Source organism: Acanthochromis polyacanthus, chromosome 19 (assembly GCF_021347895.1).
Source record: "Acanthochromis polyacanthus isolate Apoly-LR-REF ecotype Palm Island chromosome 19, KAUST_Apoly_ChrSc, whole genome shotgun sequence".
In the NCBI taxonomy this organism is placed as follows: domain Eukaryota; kingdom Metazoa; phylum Chordata; class Actinopteri; family Pomacentridae; genus Acanthochromis; species Acanthochromis polyacanthus.
The window spans coordinates 19159881-19180323 of record NC_067131.1 but is presented as its reverse complement, the minus strand read 5'-3'; the positions used below and the strand labels follow the sequence as shown (position 1 = coordinate 19180323).

The window sequence follows — 20443 nt, the reverse complement described above, 5'->3', positions numbered from 1 at the left end:
AAAATGCCCCTAATGTCACTAAACTGGTTCACTTTGCGTATAAATTACAGGTTAGGCATAAAAGAATATGGTGAAGTGGACACTCCCTCTTTGAAGTGCTGAGCTTGTTTTAGCGGGCAACATGGAGTCACACATTCAACCATTTAGTAGTTACAGTACATCTCTCTGTGTCCTCCTTCTGCAACAGGCTTCATGCCAGACCGCTGCTGTATTGGGATCAGCATGTTCTGGTGGAGTATTTCACTCTCGAGCTACTCCTCTGTGGCGATCCAAAGACAAAAAAAAACACGGGTTTAAAAGAGATTCTTAAACGATTGCTCCCAAGGTGATGGCTTGGTCAATTGCAGGATTTTACTAAAAGCTTTTTTTTTGACTGTTGCCTAGAGACACAGGAAGGCAGCGCAAAGGATGTTTAGACAGCAATGCAACTGTTGAACTATAGGACGTGCCGATCAGGACTCAAGTCTTCACTTTGTCTTTGTTCCACTTTCAGGGAAATTGTGTTATTTATAGAAATTGCATCAATTTGCATTAATCAACACATTTAAAACAAATCTTTACTATTATTAACTACTAATCTTAACACTTAGTATGATTGACTGAAGCATGTGTTTTACATTTAGTTAGTAGACTGTTAGTCCAAAAACTAGAATATATTCATTCTATATTAAGAAAATCAGGATCTTAGCTAAAACTATGACATTGGTATTTTAAATTACCATTCATTCATTCAAATTCTAAATGACTTAAATAATTAATTGTTGTATCACCTGTCACTTTCCTTGAACTGCTGTTTTCTGTCGTGTCAGAATTTATTTTCAACCGTGTTGCCCTCAATGTAGGGTCAGCTCCTGCTGTGGTATCAAATCCTCATACTGGTTTTGCAGCTGTAGCTGGTGTGAAAGAGCAATTTTCCACCCTTCTGCCTTCACTCAGTTAACATTGTCTACATGGTATGAGCAAGGCACTTGGCCTGCAGCCAGCTGTGATGAGGCCGTTAGATTGCTCTTGTTGCACAGCGTTAACATTATCTGCATAAATGTTCGTGTTTCTGAGCATCAGGATACCGAAAACTAGATAATAAAGCCACAATTTCTTCATCTTCATTGAGATATTCTGTAGCGTTCATAAGGTCATAGTCAGGGTGGTGGAGTTTTAGCAAGACTCAAAGGTCAGTATTAGATTTTGTGCCCAATAATTATAACAGATTTTAAAATGCTGTGTAGGTGCCGAATGTTTACAGTTCCTCTTTGCATGCTCAGATAATTTTTAGGGGTTTTTGTTCTTCATCTTGGTTTAGTTTACTTTAGACTGTCAGACAATGTAATTGTGCATTTGGAGAAACATCTTGCAAGGAGCATTGCTAATTTGATACATCACTTTGCTTTTCTGTTCAACAGTGCAGGTGTTGTTTTAATTATTTATATTTATTGCACATATCATGGGCAAAATTTTAGGACACACAGTTAAATAATTTGTGTGCTGTACACACTACAATTGTCAGTGACTGCAATATGAGATGGATTGCAGTACAAAATAAACCAAGGAATAACAGATTTTTAGGGAACTGGAGGTGGCGTCAAGCTGACAATTAAACATCACCGTTTAAGCTTGTGTTTTCCAAAAAATTGCATCTGTAGTTTCTCAAAAAAAAAAACACTAAACTTTTTTTTTTACTAGCTTACAGTTACTTCTTTTTTTCCCATGGTTCCTGAAGTCAAATTAACAATTCTCTGCTTTCAGTATAAATAAAAACTGTGGACATCATTGTTGCCCAAGATATAAAATACATTAAAAAGTCACAAAACATAATAGGTAAACATAAAAAACAGATATTGGTATCATTGCACCTTCTTTTCTAAATTTCAGTGATCAAGGTCACTGCCTGATATTTATTCCCAAGTAAAGGCTAATATGAATGTAAACTGACACCAGTCCGACCCTCCTTCCTCCATGTGTGAGAAATACTGCATTCACTGAGAGCAAAATTATAATAATTGATCCCAGTTGTTTCAGGGTTTTATAGGGGCAGGATCAATTTGTCTTTGTGCTTTTTCGTTGTGATCTTGACCGTTGGTTATGTCACAACTGGTATGTAGGTCTTCTTTGAACGTCAGGAGTTGTGACATGAGGAATGCCTCCGACCCCCTCCCAGTCATCTGTGGCACACATACAGTTGACGCCCTGCTGTAGCCAGAATGTCCACACTCACACACTCTTGGCAGGCATTTCACCAGCTATTGACCAATCAGTTGATTGCTTTCTTACATCATTGTAACTGCCACTGTCCTTCCAATATCCTTCCCCAAATAACAAGAAGATATCTTTGTCAGTTTAGCTTTTCTGAACACTCATCTTTATATTTTTAGTTTCAAAACTGTGGATGCAAGAAGTAATAATGTATTTTGTAATCCCCCACTTGAGAATTGGCTTTTCCCACACTGATAATTTATACAAATTGAAATGTAAAATAAAATTCAGTGTGATATTTGAAGTTTGTTTTTCAATTTAAACAGATGTAATATTTTTTCTCTCTTTCTCCTCAACAGTAACACGCTCTTTTCCTTCTGAGACAAGTCCAGCCAAATACAGGCTCTAGGCTGCAACTGACTCTCTCAAATTGTATAAATGCATACTCCTGCTCTTTCTCTCACACACACACACACACCACAGAAACATTCACACCCCCACTCTTAGAGTAGGTACATCACAGACGGTCATGGCTGAGTGCAGTGATGAATGTAACGCCTTTTTGTATGTGCAGCAGTCTATCCATCAGTCCACTCTCACCCCTGTCCTCTCCCTCCTTTTTAAAGATCCACTCCAGCCTACTGTTCATCAAGAATTGATGTCCCTCAGACTCCCAGCCACAGTCCATCTATCAGACTTAATGCAGAGAGTTGGCGTCTGAAATAGTTCTAACCTTTTTAGGTTTTTGTTTGCTATGTACAAATTTCTGAACGCACCAGATTGTCAGTACGCATCGGTCGCATTCATTGCTTTAAAATAACCACATAACTGTCCTGATGCAAGGTTGTTGTGATGATTTATAAAAGCATGTAAATGTTTAATCGGAATATTTGCTTAATGTTTCATGCAAACAGGTTATCTTTGTTGAAGGTTTAGTGCCTCTTTTCATTCTCTGCACAGAGTAATTCATCCAAAAATGTCCAAAAATGTAAATTGGTATCATCTTCTAACTTCAGTTTTCAATAAGTGAAAGAATATACGGACAAACTGAGCTGAATATCCTGCGCTAACAGTATGGAGTAAAGTTACATGTATTTTGGTGGAACTTCTGTTTGTAAAATTTGTGGTCATGGTTACAGATGTACACCGAACAGGAAACATATGCAGACCATTTGCTACTTTTGCTGCAGCATCACTATATTTCCTCAAAAATAACAAAATGGCTACATTAAGTGTGAAAGCAAATGTGAAAGGGACCAGTCTTTTATTTGTATTATTTACAGGTTTGCGCAACCATTTAACACATCACACTTGGGGGGTCTTGAACAAATTGTTGGAGATTATTTTGTCCGTATCAGCCAATGATTGCTTCGCAGCTTTATCCCTGTAAATGTTAAGCTATCAACATTGCACAAACTTGGTGAAAAACTTCGTTTCAGTGTTGTGCTACTTCCAAAAGCTGAAGACATAGCCATCCCAAAATTAAAGCTCACTGACTTGTTTTGCTACGACCCTGTGCTGTATGTGCGCTGAAAGTGTATCCTGTAAAATGATAAACGCTGTGGCACATCAGCTAGGTGAACAGTCTTTATGCATTTTGTGTTCAATCAGCTTAACAAATATGGTTCCATTGTGATGTCTCAAATTGTCCCTCTTAAACCAAACTTATCTAATTATACTCCCTGTAAGTGCCTGTAACTTGACACTTCCTGCAGCTTCTTCAGTGTAAATGCTTCAATTAACATAATCATAATGTGACTGTGATGTGAATAGTGTAGTAACAAGCTTAAGAAGACATTTGCAGTAGAACATTTTCTTAGTGATACCTAAGGTGGCCTCCACTGCAGAAAATACACTTGATTCCTTTACACATAGCAGAGGCACATCAGCCTACTAAGCTGACATTAGAGTGCGTGGTTTAGAATAGCCCTCCTGACCTTCTCTCTCAGCAGCCACTTCTGCTTTGAGTCTGTCTTCCACTGTGGCTGTATTTGTTCTCACATTGTCACTTGCTGAAAGGAGCATCACGATTTCCATCAGGGTCAGCCTGAGCTGAATTCATCTGTCTTCTTTTTGTTTCTCTCTCCATCCTCTCTGTCTGTGCAGCACTGAAGAGCCCTGCAGCCTTTCACGAACAGCGGAGGAGTCTGGAGCGAGCAAGGGTGAGTGTCATAAGTGCAGCGAGTGTCAGAGGATTCTCTTTAGTAGGGAAAAATGTTTATGTAAAAACCACACTAGTGTAAATGCATAACAAATTGAAACCTTGGCTGCCACGGAGATGGTGCAGTATGAAGCTTTGCATTACAGTTTGGTTGTTCGGTATTATGTTCATATTTAGATTTACGTCTTTCTGTAAAGAGAAGCTGCCAACTTCCTAGATTTAAATAAGTCATCTGCATCTGGTATGTTACATTCTAGTAATGTTCTGTATTATGCAATGCTAATATAACCAAATCCGGGTTTGTAGAGGCTCATGCAAAGTTGGCATGAAAATAGGGCAAAAGTGCTTCTGCAGAAATCTACCCCCAAGTAAGTAATGAAAATGAACAATTCACAGTGCTGGACACACAGCAGGAGATGTCTATAGTGAGTGTGGTGATGGGAACAGCAAAAAGTATTGTATTGTTTTGTAGACAAGTGTTAGAACTGTGTTGTTTACTCTCTCCTTGAGTCTTTCTGCTTCATCCGCTTTGTGTTTTCTTTGTATTTTCTTTCATTGTGTGCTCCTTTATCATGTGTGTCTCCCTTCTTTCCTCTGCAGACCGAGGACTACCTAAAGAGGAAGATCCGGAGTCGTCCTGAGCGCTCTGAGCTGGTCAGGATGCACATTCTGGAGGGTGAGTTTTACTAACAGCTGAAACTGTATTTAAAGTTTCAAGATTTGTGTTTTCTTATTGCCATTAACAATTAATGTTTTAAATGAAGTACAACACGACACCTCATTGAAAGGGAAGCATACTGTAAATGAAACTGAAGCAGTTCCTCATGATATTGCTTGGTACAGTCATTTTACGTCTCATGTGTTATCAGTGCAAACAGCTGGTTTGCTTTTGGTTTAGTTTTTAGCTTGAATGCAAATCGAGGAAGTCCTAAAAAATAAGAAGAGCCCAAAACTCAGTATCTGTGATCTTCAGAGAGCCAACTTCCTATCAAAATATTTAGAGCAGATCCTCAGAGATGAGAGGATTTTATGTCATTTAACTTACCATATGTTATGAACCCACTTAACTCCTTGTATCTTGTTGCTGCTGCAGATCGAAATGAATCTCTCGATAAATAAATTTGCTTGTATGCATGATGTCCTGCTGTGCCCTCCACAGAGACATCGGCAGAGCCATCTCTGCAGGCCAAGCAGCTGCAGCTAAAGCGAGCACGACTGGCCGACGACCTCAATGACAAGATATCTCACAGACCAGGTCCCATCGAACTGGTGCACAAGAACATCCTCTCCGTCAGCTGCCCTCTGCAGCACTCACTGCTGGGTAACTACACAAGTGCACTTGGGGACAGACACACTAGCAGTTAGAACGGACTTCCCACTGTGCTTATAATCAAAGTAAATATGTCATCGTGTACAGCAACAAAGTTTAGATGCTGCGGTGAAGTTTCTCAAAACTTAAATGTCTTTGGTTATTATATGACATACAGACACTAAAAATACAACCATCACAGTGAAATGTGTGCAAACACATACATTTTAACGTAATAGGATTTCTCCAATTGAACTGGTTGAAGAGACAGTGAGACATACAGTAGATTAAATCACACATCTATAAACCAAAGAAACACATTCCTGTACATTTGTGACATTGAAACAAGCATGCTGGTGTTGGGATACATACACACACACAAACATATTTGCACAACAGTCGGCAACACTCGAGTACAACTGCAGTATTCATCAAGACTTTTAAACGCAAAGCACTGGATGCCTACAGGAGTTATGATCAAGTTAAAACACGTTCACCTCCACCACTGAGTTCGTGCTTTACCAATGTGAGTTGTGCCACTTTTAAGATTAGATTTCCGTTCAGTCTGAACACACATCAGCTGAGTAATTACAACATCCAGGTAATTCCAAACAGGTTAGTGTATCAACACGCACAGTAATTAGTAATAGCTGTAGGATCTATACCTGCAGTAGATGCGGTACTATTAAAGCCAAACCACACTGCTGCGTTACAGAAATGACACTGCAAGAATGTGTGGACATAGCTCTGTTTTGAAACATGAGATAGAGAACATACAGTGTTGTATAACTTCTCTAAAATTAGTCATTGCTGATTGCTAAACAGTAGTGACTTTGTGTGACTATTTCGTATTGTGGGGAAGCCAAGAATTGACACGCTGTATCCTGTGGCCCCTTTGTATTAGCTGGGAAAATTCCCAATTTCAGCTGACATTTCCACTCCTCTACTGACCACAGAAGTTTATTATGGACCACAGAATGATGCCACAACGGATTTACTGTTTACTGAATCTGCAAATATTTCTGCTCTGTCACAGATTCTCCAAAGGGAGCCGGCGGAGAAAGCTCGTCTTTAGATGAAGACAGCAGTGATGCTCTGTCACCAGACCAGCTAACCAATCACGACTCTCCTCTGAGTGCCGTCCCTCAGCTGTCGCCCTCTGGTGTCCTCACCCCGAATGGGGACATTTCCCCCACACAGGTATCACAGCAGCATCCAATTAGAATAAAACTAGGAGAATGCAAAAAGGATTTACCAAAATACAAAGATTTTGTATTGATTAAAGAGCGCAACTGATTATAAAGATGATCAAATAATTCATAAATATCTTCACAGTTTCTTACGCAGCCCCCTCCTCCACCTCCGCCACCTCCTCCCCAGGTCAATGGGTCCGACTCCTCCCCTCTCCCAAAAATGACAAATGGGACAATGGTGACCTCTGCATCCTCTCGCCCCAGCGGACAGGTCAAGGTACAGAGAAGCTGCTCTCTCGTTTAGATACTGGCTTGTTTTGAGTTGAACATCCTGCAGATTTCATGACTTATGAATAATTGTGACCTTAATCTCTATTTGTGGAGCAGCTATAACTGGCTAACCCTTCCTCATCTCTTCATTTCCTTACTTCTTCCTCCCCAACCCCATTTCTCATGATTCTCTGCAGTCTCAGGCTAAGTCGAGTTCAGACCGTCCTCCCCAGAGACCGAAGAAACCAAAGGACAACAAGCCCAAGGTCAGCACAGTCTTTGTTTGATTTTCCTTTTAGCAGACACTGACACAGGATTTACACAGATGATAAACTATAGATGAGTGACCAGATAATGGTGGTTGTTTGAATGTCCTCTTTAGAATACCACATAGCAGTTTAGCTTTTAGGATTTAGATGGTGTTTGATTTCACAACTAGTCCATCAACCTGCTGCCAGAACAGTGTGTGAAATATTGAAACTGAATTCCCAGAAGGCCAAACTAGTTAAAAGGATCTAAGTGGTTTTGGTGTTTGTCCCTTTAAAATCATAGAGTGGGGAAATTGGTCTTTCTGAGAAGAGGAAGAGATACCATTTTTTGCAACCACGGTGTTCTCAGAACATCACACTTTCTTTTCTTAAGTGAAAGAACTTACTCTTTTTCTATAGTTATGTTATTGTTAAGGATTTTTCCATTACCTGTATTCAATACACATGCACTTCCCCCAAGCAATTTCTGGAAGTCTTCTTTGCTTCTGTCATGTTTTCTGTCACTGTGGGCTAATTTTTCACAGCATTATACATTCCCGCATCTCTGTGGAAACAGCACAAGCATGGTTTTAATTTGAGAAAACTCAGAAAGGTCTTCAGTCCTGTATGAGACAGTTACAACACCACAAATAATAAGTAAGGAACAAACTAAAAGTTTAATATCTTCATTTATTTCTTTTCCAAAACTGAAAAATTCTGGAATTAATGTGTCAGACATTTTTGCACGTGTCCACTGGTGTTACCAACACTGAAATAAATTTTGGCTTCACATATATAAATATATTACTACTTATAATTTTACAGCCTCATAGTATTTTTTCCACTATTGTCTCCTATCTTCTCTGCAGTTAAGTTTAATGTAAATGAAAATGAATTTTTGTCATGTGACTGGCTTTCACCACTGTGCCACTAATTTCTTGATGTTTTTATTTTTTTTACAGAATTGGGTTAGTGCCAACAGCAAATGTTGAAACACCACGTAAAATAAAGTATTTTTGGTCAGATAGTATGATATTAAATCCAGATTTTGTTCAGTTTTTTGGTCAGAATGCCACATGTCACAGGTTAGAAGCTTACAGACACGTCACAAAATCTGATGTTTATGTCTATTTTCGCTGATTCTGGTACTCATAAATATTGCAGTTTTTCTGCATTATCTGTCAGCATCTTGGATTTCAGAAGGGGAGAGCATTCAAAATATACCTGATGTATTTGAATATCTTCTGTTATTGTCTGTAGAAAACAGGACCAATGGAAAACTTTGATGGACATTGTAAAAGCATTCAAAAGTTTAGTCATCTCTTAACCTCCTTTGCTCCTTCTGTGTGAAGGTGAAGAAGCTGAAGTACCATCAGTACATCCCTCCAGACCAGAAGGCCGACAAGGAGCGTCCGCCTCAGATGGATTCGTCCTACGCAAAGCTCCTCCACCAGCAGCAGCTCTTCCTGCAGCTGCAGATTCTCAGTCAGCAGCAGCAGCACTACAACTACCACACCATCCTGCCCGCCCCACCCAAGTGAGTGTCAAGCATGGCAGTCGCTGCGTTTGTGTGGTGTGGAAGTGAGAGTGACTAAATGCAGTGGTTTTCTTTGTGAAGAGTCAACAGTTTTGACACCCTTCTTTGTATTAAGGCTGTAGTTGCTGCTTGAGAAGTACATTTCTGCAGGCAGTTTTTAATATGACTTCCTGCCTTCTCCGGACCTTGTGTGGTGTGTCTTCTTCTTTACACATTAGTGGGTTTGGGGTGAGTCTATAGAGCCTGGTGCTCAAAGAGGAAGTAGGCCTAAAAATGTCAGTCAGTCCCTGCTTAGTGGCAAACCATTGTAACTTCTGGTGTAACTAAACAAATAAGATTTAGTTTACATAAACCTTTTGAAGTGATGTGATGAAAACTGTTTTTTATTGATATTGTCAAGGTGTCCTCAACAATAAAAAAACAAACAAATATTCAGAATAAAAAAAAGAGTCCACCACTATCAGTGACAGGTGAAACTAAAAGTGCAAATGCATTATCATACTGCATAAAACCAAAAATGCAATGTGCAAATTCAGTACAGAACACACCCCCTTGGCTTCCTGTCTTTCTGTTCATCTTGGGTAATCTGCTTATAAATGAACTTCACATGATGATGATTTCTTTCTCCCCTCAGGCCACAAACCGAGCAGCCTCCCACAACCAGCTCTGGCCCTTCTCCTTCCCGTAGCGTTCACATGACAACCACCGCGGCGTCCACAGGTCAGACCGTGACTGTCCGTCAGAGCCAAGCTGCAGTGGGAGGAGCCAAACCAGCCACTCTGCCAGCCAACCTGGATGAGTTCAAAGTAATTTAAACAGACAACTTTACCAAATGCTACAAATCAAGCCTTTTGAACTTCCTATATCGTGGAAAAACTAGAAAAATGTAACTATATAAGATATTTATTTCATTGAAGGAGTGTTAGCTGTTGATTGTTGGTTAATTTATATTGAGGGTCCCACGTTTTTGTACACTGCTTGGAAGACAGTCCCAAACTAGATGCCTTTAGTTTATTTACACCATTACAAGAGAATTCTGATCCATTTTTTCTAAAAGGTGACTCTGTGAATGTCACTGTCAAAAAGACTGTATTAGTCTGAAGCTTGATAATAGTTTTGACATCTGTTCTCTTTTCTGTGTTCCAAGTCCAGCATGATCCACTTTATTTTTGTCAGTTTTAGTAAACTAAGAAACTCAACCGCTAACTAGTGCTTTTGCAGTGTAATTGCAGAGCATAAATGCTCCCAATGGCACTGGCTACTTGTGGATGTTATAGCATAGGTTTTACACAGATTCAGTCCAGGAGTATAAATCAAGGTTTAGTCCGTGATTCCTGACAACAGAAAAATAACATTTGTGCACAATGTAATGTGTACAAGCATTATTTAATCTTTTCTGTTCAAGTTATGAATACCAAGATAATTTTGCCCTTACTAGCCTTTACAACAGACAGAGAAAAAGTTACACTTGATCATTACCTGATCATGTGATCCCACTGAGTTCCAAACTGACAGCCAAAAAGTTTGGAAAACTATCTAACAATCTTGTTGTTATTTTCTGTGTTTGACATGTAGCCATTGCTAAATACATGTTTGCAGGTTTTTGGATCTTAAAATGGTTTGCACAGAGTCATTGGGGCTTTGTGCTTTAAATTATATTGTCAGGTTGGAGAGTGAACTTTACTGATCAGATAATTGGTTGTTAAATGGTTTTAATGAACTGAATCTGGTAGCTTGTGTTAATTTACAACTTTGTTGCTGACAAATAAAAAACGCTAAACTCTGTGCAGCAGGACTCAGAAATGTTTTAATGGCTAAATTTGACAGCTGATCATTAGAAATGTATTCACCATGCATACATGCAGCAGTAATGTCAGCATCCAGATGACCTTTAACAGTCCAGCTGAATGAAATTCCACTGAACTGCATGTTCTTTGTTTTTGTGTTTTCTCACTTTGAGTAGATACCTGCTATATGAAAACTGCTCTGGTTTCTCATCCTCCAGGTTGCTGAGCTGAAACAAGAACTGAAATTGCGTGGTTTGACCGTCTCAGGCACCAAAAATGATCTCATTGAGAGGCTCCGCAACTACCAAGAGCAAAATGGCGGCGCAGCAGTTTTGAAAAATGGCATATCTCAATCCAGCCTCCAGGGCACACCATCAGCTGCGAGCACCACCGCATCTTCTCCCACGACGACTTCCACCCCTGAACACCAGTCAGTGGAGGCTGGGTTTAAGTTAGCTTTGTCCTCATTGGCTCAGGCAGTTCCAGGGCGGGTCATGCGATTTGGCAGCACCAGCTCGAGCCCTCCGGTATCACCGACTCCATCTGAGAGGTCACTAGCCGGGATGAGTCCAGATGAGACAAGCTGCAATGGAGACATGTTTGGAGAGATGGTGAAATCTACATTCTAACTTTGTTAGATGTATTCTCTCTGATCTTCTTCTTCCCCCTGACTTTTCTATAACATCCTCTCTTTGTTTTGTTGTCCTTTAGGTGAGCTCTCCCCTGACCCAGCTCACCCTCCACCCCTCTCCTCAGCACCCATCAAACATCTCTCCACTCTCACAGCCTCTCTCTGTGGTCAAAGAGGAAATCCAGAGCTCATGCAGCCTATCCAGGTCTTCACCTGCATCTGCCCAGCCTGCAGAGCCCCTACCTGGAGTAGTAATGGACACATCATCTATGGACAAAGACCAGATGCTGCAGGAGAAGGACAAACAGATTGAGGAGCTTACCAGGATGCTGAGGCAGAAGCAGAGGCTGGTGGAGACCCTGAGGTCTCAGCTGGAGCAGGGCAAGATGGCAGGTGGGACAGTGGTGAAGAAGGAAGGAAATGAGAAGAGCAAAACATCCCCAGAGGTTAAATTCCAAACTCTAATAAAAGCCTCAGCCATCCAGCCCCCCACGCTCCCTAATGGTATCGTGTTGAAGGTGAAGAAGGAGCTGGAGCCAGAGGAAGGAATGGAGGGAGTAACTGAGGAGGCTGAAGCAAAGAAGCCGGCCCAGCCGATGCAGTGCTCTCAGGAGACTCTGCTCAGGCTGCAGCAGATTCAGCGGCTGCAGGTCCAGCAAACTGAACAACAGAAACAGCAGCCGCAACCAAAGCAGCAGCAGCAGAGTCAGGTACAACTGCGGAAAGCAACAGAGGCTAAGCTGAGCCCTCAGAAACAACAACAACAGAAGAAAGATGCTCAAATCCTGCTCCATCAGCAGCAGCAACTGCAGCAGCTAATCATACAGCAAACCCAACACAAGCAGCTCCTGGCCCAGCAGAAGTTAGCACAGCAGAAACTTGCCCAGCAGAAACTCACACAACAGAAGATAGTGCCACAAAACCAGCTAAAGCAAACACAAGGGCACATCCAAGCTCAGCAGAAGAACCAGGTCCAGCTGAAACAGGTTCAGGTGCAGATCCAAAACCAGACGGGGACGAATCAGAAGCCTGCAGGGAGCCAAATGCAGCAAAGGAAGCAGCTGAAGGCTCAGCAGAGGCAACAGCAGAAACAGCAGACAGCAGCAGCTACCACACAACAGGTGAGGCAGTTGGAGGTCCTACCTATCTGAGATAAAAAATTAAAAATAATACATTATCTTTAAAGACTAAGAGTGCACATACTGCACATTCCTACATTCTTTCAGCATACAATAAGTTGAAATTTTCCTGAATGATGAAAAAATGAAATGGAAAAATGAAAAAATCCTCAATCCCACGGGAAATGGAGAAACCGACTGTTTGGTTTCTGTTTCCAGGTGACTCCAGTCATAATCAACCAACAGAACGGCACTCCACTTCACACACAAGCCTTTTCATTAGACCTCCTCAAGGCCAACGGCACACCCACTCTGGTCACCGACAGCAACGGCAACCACTATCTGATAGCTCTTACCAGTCACACCACAGACGGACAGAACGGAGTGACCTCACTGGCCAAAACCAATGGGCGGATCACACTGCAGGTACAAGGACTGTGGTACTTTCAGGAGTTTTCCTGGTTCATAATAGGCTTTTGAGTGGCAACTACACACAAAAATAAGCATACCAAAAGTTATTCTTTGTGGAAAAAACCCTAATTCAGATAATTAGGTAGGATACAATCCTTGAAATATTTATCTAAGTTAGTATCTAACAAAACATGAGATGTCTAACTTTGTCCACTTCTAATTTTTCAGAGATTGCAGTCGACTCCAAGTAAACTCCCGAGCACTGACAGTCAATCAAAAGAGCAGCCAGAGGTCGGGCCTGCAAGTCAACTAAACAAGAAGGTACACCAAAGACTCCTTATCCATGTAACATGAGAATTGCTTTTTTATTTGTAAATTTGTATAGAGAGATGCTTGCAAGTTTTGTTTGTTTTTTTAAAAAAAGTCCTTAAGACCTTTTTTACAAAGCTTTTAATTAAATGTGTCTGAAAATTGTATTTTTATTTTACCTACTTCTTTTTATGCATTTATATATTTAATGTAGCACTGAGATATTGCTTAAAAGAAAAGTGCATTACAAATAAAATGTATTAATATTATTAGTATTAAGTTACCTACTTGACTTTTTTGTTGCTTAGTTTCTCATTTTAGATTGCAGTTGCTGCTAAATATATCATGTAATTCAGTTGTGAAAACTGTCACTATATATAGTATGAACACGTCTGCCATCTGTCGCTGTACTGCTTTAGAACTGTCTGCACCATCTAAGCAGTACAGTCATCCTGCCACAAGGTGTCGCCACTGACACAGTTTAAAATCATTATTATCACAATATTGGCTGATGAAATATTAAGAAGAAACCTGTTTTCGTTTGTTTTAATGTAGTCTAAATGTGTCTCTGTCTCTATCGCCCCTCAGGGACAGAAGGCGGGACTCCACTTGGACACCGACGGTGCTCCACAGCCCAGCCAGTCAGTCACTGCTCCACCCAACCTGCAGCCTTTCTTCGACGACATGTCGGACAGTGAAAGCCAAAGCAACTTAATGTCATCTCTCAAGGTAACACCACCACCCACTCTGCTCCTCAGAGCTCCCACAAGCCCGTCATCTCTGCTGCTCAGTCTCCCTCTTCACGTTTTGTAAACCTCATTTAATTTTTCTCATTGTTCTTCTCTTTCTTCATTTCATCCCTTCATCACAATATCCTGACAGAGAGAGGAGGTGTGTCCGCCTTATGACCGGCACACACTGTTCACCCCTCCCTCTCCAAACCCCAACACCTCCCTTCCTCCTCAGCGTTCCAAAGTATGTCCTCCAGCATGTCTTTTCTTTCCACCCCTGTTGCAGTATTGATCTCTTTTCTGTCTGTGCCTCTGTTTTCCATCCTCTCACATGGAGCTGTGTGCTCCTGCTACTGAACTTAGAGGACAGTTTTGTGCTCTGCTGTGGTGTTGGTTTGGAGTTACTGGCTTAACAGCATCACATCATCTTTTGTCGTCAATCTGTAATGTGAAGGCAGTTCAGTTGCTTCTTTGTTTTGTGTTTTTGGCCTTGCCCGTTTTTCTCAGTCTGTCTGATTTACTTCTTTGAATTTAGATATTGTCGATTATGTAAATGCGTTGCATTTAGATGTGAAATATCTACAGGGAGAAAATAATAGCTCACTGGTCAGTCAGGTGTTTATTGCCATGACAAAGTAAGAACTGAACTTGTGTCAACAACCACAGTGCTTTATATTCTGGTCTTGCTCGATGAGTTTTAGACTGAAGTGACTCATAGAAAAACCTGTTTTTGTTTTATTTGCATAAAACTTATTTAGGAGCACAAAACCAGACAACTTGAAAACAGATGGTCTGTAATCTTTTAGATCAGTTTCCAGATTCAGAGATAAATTTATACACATTCTACTTGCAATTCACCGCCCACACTGAGAGCTCGTGTGCAGGACTTTGACATTTGACTGAACACCCCAAAGGAGTTCACACAGGGGCAGATTAAGACAGCAGCAGGTGAATCTTTCGGTATTTTGCCAAATACCACAATTTTAAATCTGGTTTCTGTGGCAAAATTCCCACCTTGGTACACTGGTTACATTCACTAGCAGGGACTAAAGAAGGAAGCTGCGATAGTGACGAGGACAGAGCAGGCTACAGCAACTGGAAGTATGGTAGAAAAACCTAGAGTGCGTCCTAATGAAGTTTCTAATGCTCCAGATTAAAAGAGGAACACAGTGTAAAAAAAATAAAGCGATCAGCAACGAGGCATTGCAGGTTCTAAAACATTGACTAAATGTCTCCTTCAGAATAGCTAAAATTAGTTAAGTGTGGAAAAAACATGATTTCTCCTTAAAGCCACAAACTGGATTTTTTTCTGGCCACGTCAACTGTTATTATTTTAAAGTTTATGGTAAAATCATATCATCTTACACATTTCTTTCACTGAAATAAGAAATATACTGACCAAAGGAAAGAAAAGGCTACATAAATGCAGAGTTTTCTGCTGTTTTTAAGATGTAGTTTGTGTTTCAGTTGTGTTTGTGTGTGTGGCTGGTGGCTGATGGGTGATGTGTTCCTCTGTCAGCAGGAGAACGGTGTGAACAGCCAGCAGATGGACGACCTGTTTGACATCCTCCTGAAGAGTGGAGGTAAGAACTGCTGCTGCTCTCACTGACTGAAAGACGTCATCAGTCTGTCCGTCTGTGTTGATGCCACTTGTCTCTGTCCTCTTTCAGAAATCCCCGGCTTCAAGGCCAACCCGGACCCTTCCCTCGCCCCTCTCCACTCCGACCCACCCTCCCCATCTACTGCCCCGTCCCCCTCCACCTCTCCCCTCCCACCCCGACAGAGCCCCTCATCTCCCCTCAGCCCTCTGTGGGAGAGCCCTGCTCAGGCAGCGGGCGCCTGGAAGACTTTTTGGAGAGCACCACGGGGGCCCCGCTGCTGGGCATGGAGTCCGACGGCGGCCTGACACTGATCGACGACCTTCACAGCCAGATGCTGAGCACGCCCAGCATCCTGGACCACCCTCCCTCCCCCATGGACACGTCTGACCTGGGCTTCTCCCCTCACTCTGCGGGGCTGGATTTCGGCGACCCCACTCTGGACAGCATGGACTGGCTGGACATCTCCATGGTGGGGAGCGCAAGTGGAGGAAGCGAGAACAATGGAGGAGGGAGAGTAGGAGGAGGCGGAGCCAGCGAAGGCGACGGGGGGACGAGTTTAGCCCCTCTGGCCCCGCACACGCCGCCAAGCGTCTTCTCGGCCGATTTTCTGGACAGCACAGACCTGCAGCTGCACTGGGAGTCATGTCTGTAGCTCAGACACACACAGATGGACATGCGGTCGCTCACACTGTGTACAGGCTCCGTCTTTATTTCATGCACATACAGATACCTTCTCTATGCTGTCTCTACCACTGCGGGGGTCACTGGCACATGCAAACACACACATTTACACAGTTTGCCCTGTCTTTCACTGGCTGTTACTGTATGCAAAGTGAGGTCAAATACGCAAAAAACATAGAAGTTAAATTCATAGACAGGACTTGGTGAAGTGGACTTTTTTAAACTTTTATTCTATGGGGATCCATCATCAGACTCGTTACAGGCAAGCTGATAATTCCCATTTCCTGTGCCCTGACCTGCATAATTACTAGAAAACCGGAAGCTGCGGGTCACTTCAACCCATTTCAACCCTCGGTAAACAGTTTGACAGACAGAGATGAGGAGGGACTGTCGGTGACGTTTACTCGGGCTCCTTGAGATAGCAGTGTGTGTCAGTGCCTCCTAAACTTTGCACTTATGCTGAATCTGATTGGTATAACGGGGGTGTTCAGGTCAACAGCCGGATCTTAGCTCTGTTCGGCGAAGCTGGATAAAAGTCAGCAGGTGTTCTGTTGATCAGCTGAGCCGTGGATGGTGTGTAAAGAAAGGCAGCTGACACGGCAACCTGAACTCCACCCACACTAGTCAAAGTTACAACCGTCATTGGTTGACAGTTGCTGTTGAAATGAACCATATCAGTGGCAACAGTTTGAATTGAAGCCTCATTGGAGGTTGCGTATTATTGGTAACATTATGGTAGACCACTATGTATTGCTGTATATGGGGTGTATATTATCAATTGTCCATATGACTATTTTTCTTTGCTGGTTGCTTTAGAGTCGAGCTAGCTGGCTGGGGAACATAGGGTGAGGGCGGGGCTTCCAAAATACTTGGACCTTGTCATTTTTTAAAGAAAAAAAGTTTAAAAAAAAATAAACATATTATAAAAACTCAAAAGATGTCTCTCCTTTTTTGTATTTTTACATCAAATGGCCACACAGAATCTCCCACATACACACTACCGTTGAAAAGTTTGGGGTCAGCCAGGCAATTTCGTGTTTTCCATGAAAACCCACACTTTTATTCATGTGCTAACATAATTGCAAAAGGGTTTTCTCATCATCAGTTAGCCGTTCAACAGCATTAGCTTACACAATGAAGCATTAGAACACAGGAGTGATGGTTGCTGGAAATGTTCCATCGTATCCCTTTGTAGATATTCCATTAAAATCAGCTGTTTCCAGCAAGAATAGTCATTTCCCACATAAACGATGTCTACACGGGATTTCTGACTAATGTACTCTTCATTGGAAAAAAATGCTTTTATTTAAAAAATAAGGACATTTCTAAGTGACCCTAAACCTTTGAATGGTACTGTGTGTCAAAGACGCCTCATTTATGGTAAAATATTTTTCTCATTTCTAATTTTTCTAGAACATCTCCTTTCTATGATTATTAATTGCCATCAATAATTTGCTTCATAGTTGCAGTAATCATGGGTATACAGTGAAACGCCACAAGAGGGCACTATTGTAAAGAAACGCAATGCTTCCAGTCCAACTCCGCTGAAGTTGTCTGGATTCCAACAAGTGGATGATTTCAGATTTTAGTTTTATTTACAGTTTGAGGGTTACAACTCTGAGTATACTGTTTAATTTCTGCAGTACCAAATGGGGCATGTACAGAAAACACTACAGCTACCTCTTTTTTTTTTCTTTTTTTACCACGGTCAAACAACCAAGGTTGCTTGCAATTTCATTTTATTTACTCCATCAACTTTTTTTGTCTAACCATACATGAGGCATTTTTTAAGTTCGTGTGAGCCCTGTTTAAGTGTCTGGTTTCTAAAACTTCACTCTCCAACTTGATTATTTTTTTTTATCTCAGTAATTAGAAATTTCAGGTTTGATCCCCTCAGCTGCTTCATGCTCAAAACACACACCTGCTGTCGTACTGTAAATATCCCGGAGAAGTAGCTTCACACAAATACCTGAAATGTTTAATTGCAGTCTTCTCAGATGTTTTATTTGGAAGGCGCATCATCCCTTCTAACCAGCTGCACCTGATGCAGATGCTGGAACGCTTCTCTTTATCGTTTACATCTTTAAACTTACTTCAATTGAACTTTTAGACTTGAATAGAGAAAGTAGTGGAATTTACAAAGTATATGAGCATGTAAAACATATGATCCAGCCATCATCATCCAACTCAAAGCATCAATCTTCAAGCAATATCACCATCAGCAACACAGCTGCTTGCCTATATGGAACAAATGTTTAAAACTGGGCCAAAAAATAGTTTTAAAAGTGAAAATTGAGTTCTTTTGACATCAGAATTCCTTCACACACATTCACTTCATTTCTGTGTCTATATGGATTTAATTTGTGAACTTTACTGATGCTGGTTGGTGTGTTTTTATGCTGAGCATGACTCAGGCTCCTTCCTCCTCCTCCTGGTATTTACACTAAGCTAAGCTGATCACCTCCTGGCTCTGTAACTTCATACTAACGCACAAACATGAGACTGACGTGGATCTTCTTATCTGACTCTAAGCAAGAAAGCAATTAAGCATATTTACCGAGATGCAGATCCTTTAAAGCAAGCAGCCTGGAAGGAAATAACTGAGTCAGAGCTGCACTAAAGGTTAAAATCCATCAATGGAAATAAATCCAGAGCTCATCTGACACCCACAGCACGATTTCATACAAAGAAGGTGGGTTTTTTTCAGCAAAATTATATTTTATTTCAATTTTCCAACATTTGAAAGGTTCTCTGTGATTAAAAATCAAGCATGAGTGCTGACTGTGGGTTGGCAGGCTCCTGTCAGTGGGATGTGGGATACAGAGGAGATCTTTAGACCTCGTGGTGCTGCAGCCCTTTGGAGCTCACCGTAGTTAATTAGTGGCATGGCCTCAGGACTTTTATCTGCTTTGTGTAAAGGAGAGAGGGAGGGATGGGAGTGATGCTGCACTGGGGAGCTGCTGTGACTTGTGTGTGTGTGTGTGTGAAGTGAATATATAAGAGCGCACTGAGCTGGTTGCATGTTTGCGTGCTGTGCATTCAGTATCTGCATGTGTTGTGGTCTGTTAGTGTGCATGTGTGTGTGTTTGAGAGCTACTGAGGGCTCATCAGGGGCTTTGAGAGCCGCTGAGTGAGGCTTGAAAGGCTCAGAGGAGGAAGCGAGCAAGTCAAACTGGGCATTAGAGCTCGATTCAGTCCGGTGTCGCGATGAAAAGGAGGAGGAGGAGATGATGAAGAGGTCACTTTACCCTCACAACAAGAGCTCTCTAATTACCAGTCATTTAAATGACTTCTTCCCTTAATTCTGCTCTTTAGAGAGTTCTGCGGGCACAGAAATTAGCCTCTTTTCAGGGAGGATTTTCTCCCTTTAGTGCTGCGCCAGAGCAGTATGGTGGTTTAAAGTCACCCTTGTTGTTTGATTCCAACTGTGCCACTTAACCGTGATTACTTGAATGTTTTAAACCTTATGGCACTGGACAGAATTAACAAAACATGAAAACATGGAGAGGAGTATTTCATTAATTTCATTGTACACCTGCAGCATTGGTGCGTTCATGACATTGTCACATGAAGCGTTTTTATCTGGCTTCACACTGCTCCTTCTGGGGCCTCAAATGATTTTTTCTTTTTATCTTTATGCAATATTTCAGCCAGATTCAGTAGCTTGATGACTATAATAACCGTTTATTTAATGGGTCCTAGTTGCATGTTTTGCTATTTTGCTGTATACTGGGAGATGACATTGCAGTCTGTTTCTAAGTGACTGTTCGAAGAAAATACACTGACTTGCCACAACAATAAAACCACCTGCCTACCTAGTATTGTGTAGGTCCCCTTTTCATGTCACAAAGAAAGTTCTGACCTTAACCCTAATCTCGCCTGTTGGATGGGACTCTGTGTGGTTTAGTTGGCCAGTTTGACTGGAATGTAGGAATTTCAAGACCCTCTTGGTCGTGTTTCTTAAGCAGTACCTGAGCTGTTCTGAGGTGTGATGGGGCACGTCATGTTTTGTTTTGTTTTGTTTTGTTTATTAAGAACCCCATTAGCCTCTGACACAGCTCACAGGCTATTCTTCCTGGGGCCTTTCTCATATTCATTACAAACAATACACTTTTTATTTTATATATATATATATATATATATATATATATATATATATATATATATATATATATATATGTTGGGGGTCACAAGGACATTTTCATGTTTTCCATCATCTTTTTCCAGCTAGAATAGTCATTTACCACATTAACAATTTCTATACTG

General features: G+C 41.4%; 1 protein-coding gene across 1 annotated transcript in view; it reads left to right on the top strand.

The window, feature by feature from the left end:
• The window catches only part of mrtfab (myocardin related transcription factor Ab), a 29098-nt gene extending 9103 nt beyond the window's left edge, over positions 1–19995 (top strand). Inside the window, 16 exon segments of the mRNA XM_022214739.2 lie at positions 4297–4352; positions 4952–5027; positions 5511–5672; positions 6697–6860; positions 6996–7130; positions 7321–7389; positions 8724–8908; positions 9543–9714; positions 10914–11306; positions 11407–12447; positions 12664–12870; positions 13084–13176; positions 13753–13893; positions 15415–15478; positions 15566–15606; positions 15609–19995. Coding sequence (XP_022070431.2) covers positions 4297–4352; positions 4952–5027; positions 5511–5672; positions 6697–6860; positions 6996–7130; positions 7321–7389; positions 8724–8908; positions 9543–9714; positions 10914–11306; positions 11407–12447; positions 12664–12870; positions 13084–13176; positions 13753–13893; positions 15415–15478; positions 15566–15606; positions 15609–16148 — 3539 coding nt within the window. The 3' untranslated portion in view covers positions 16149–19995.
• The last annotated feature ends 448 nt before the right edge of the window (positions 19996–20443 follow it).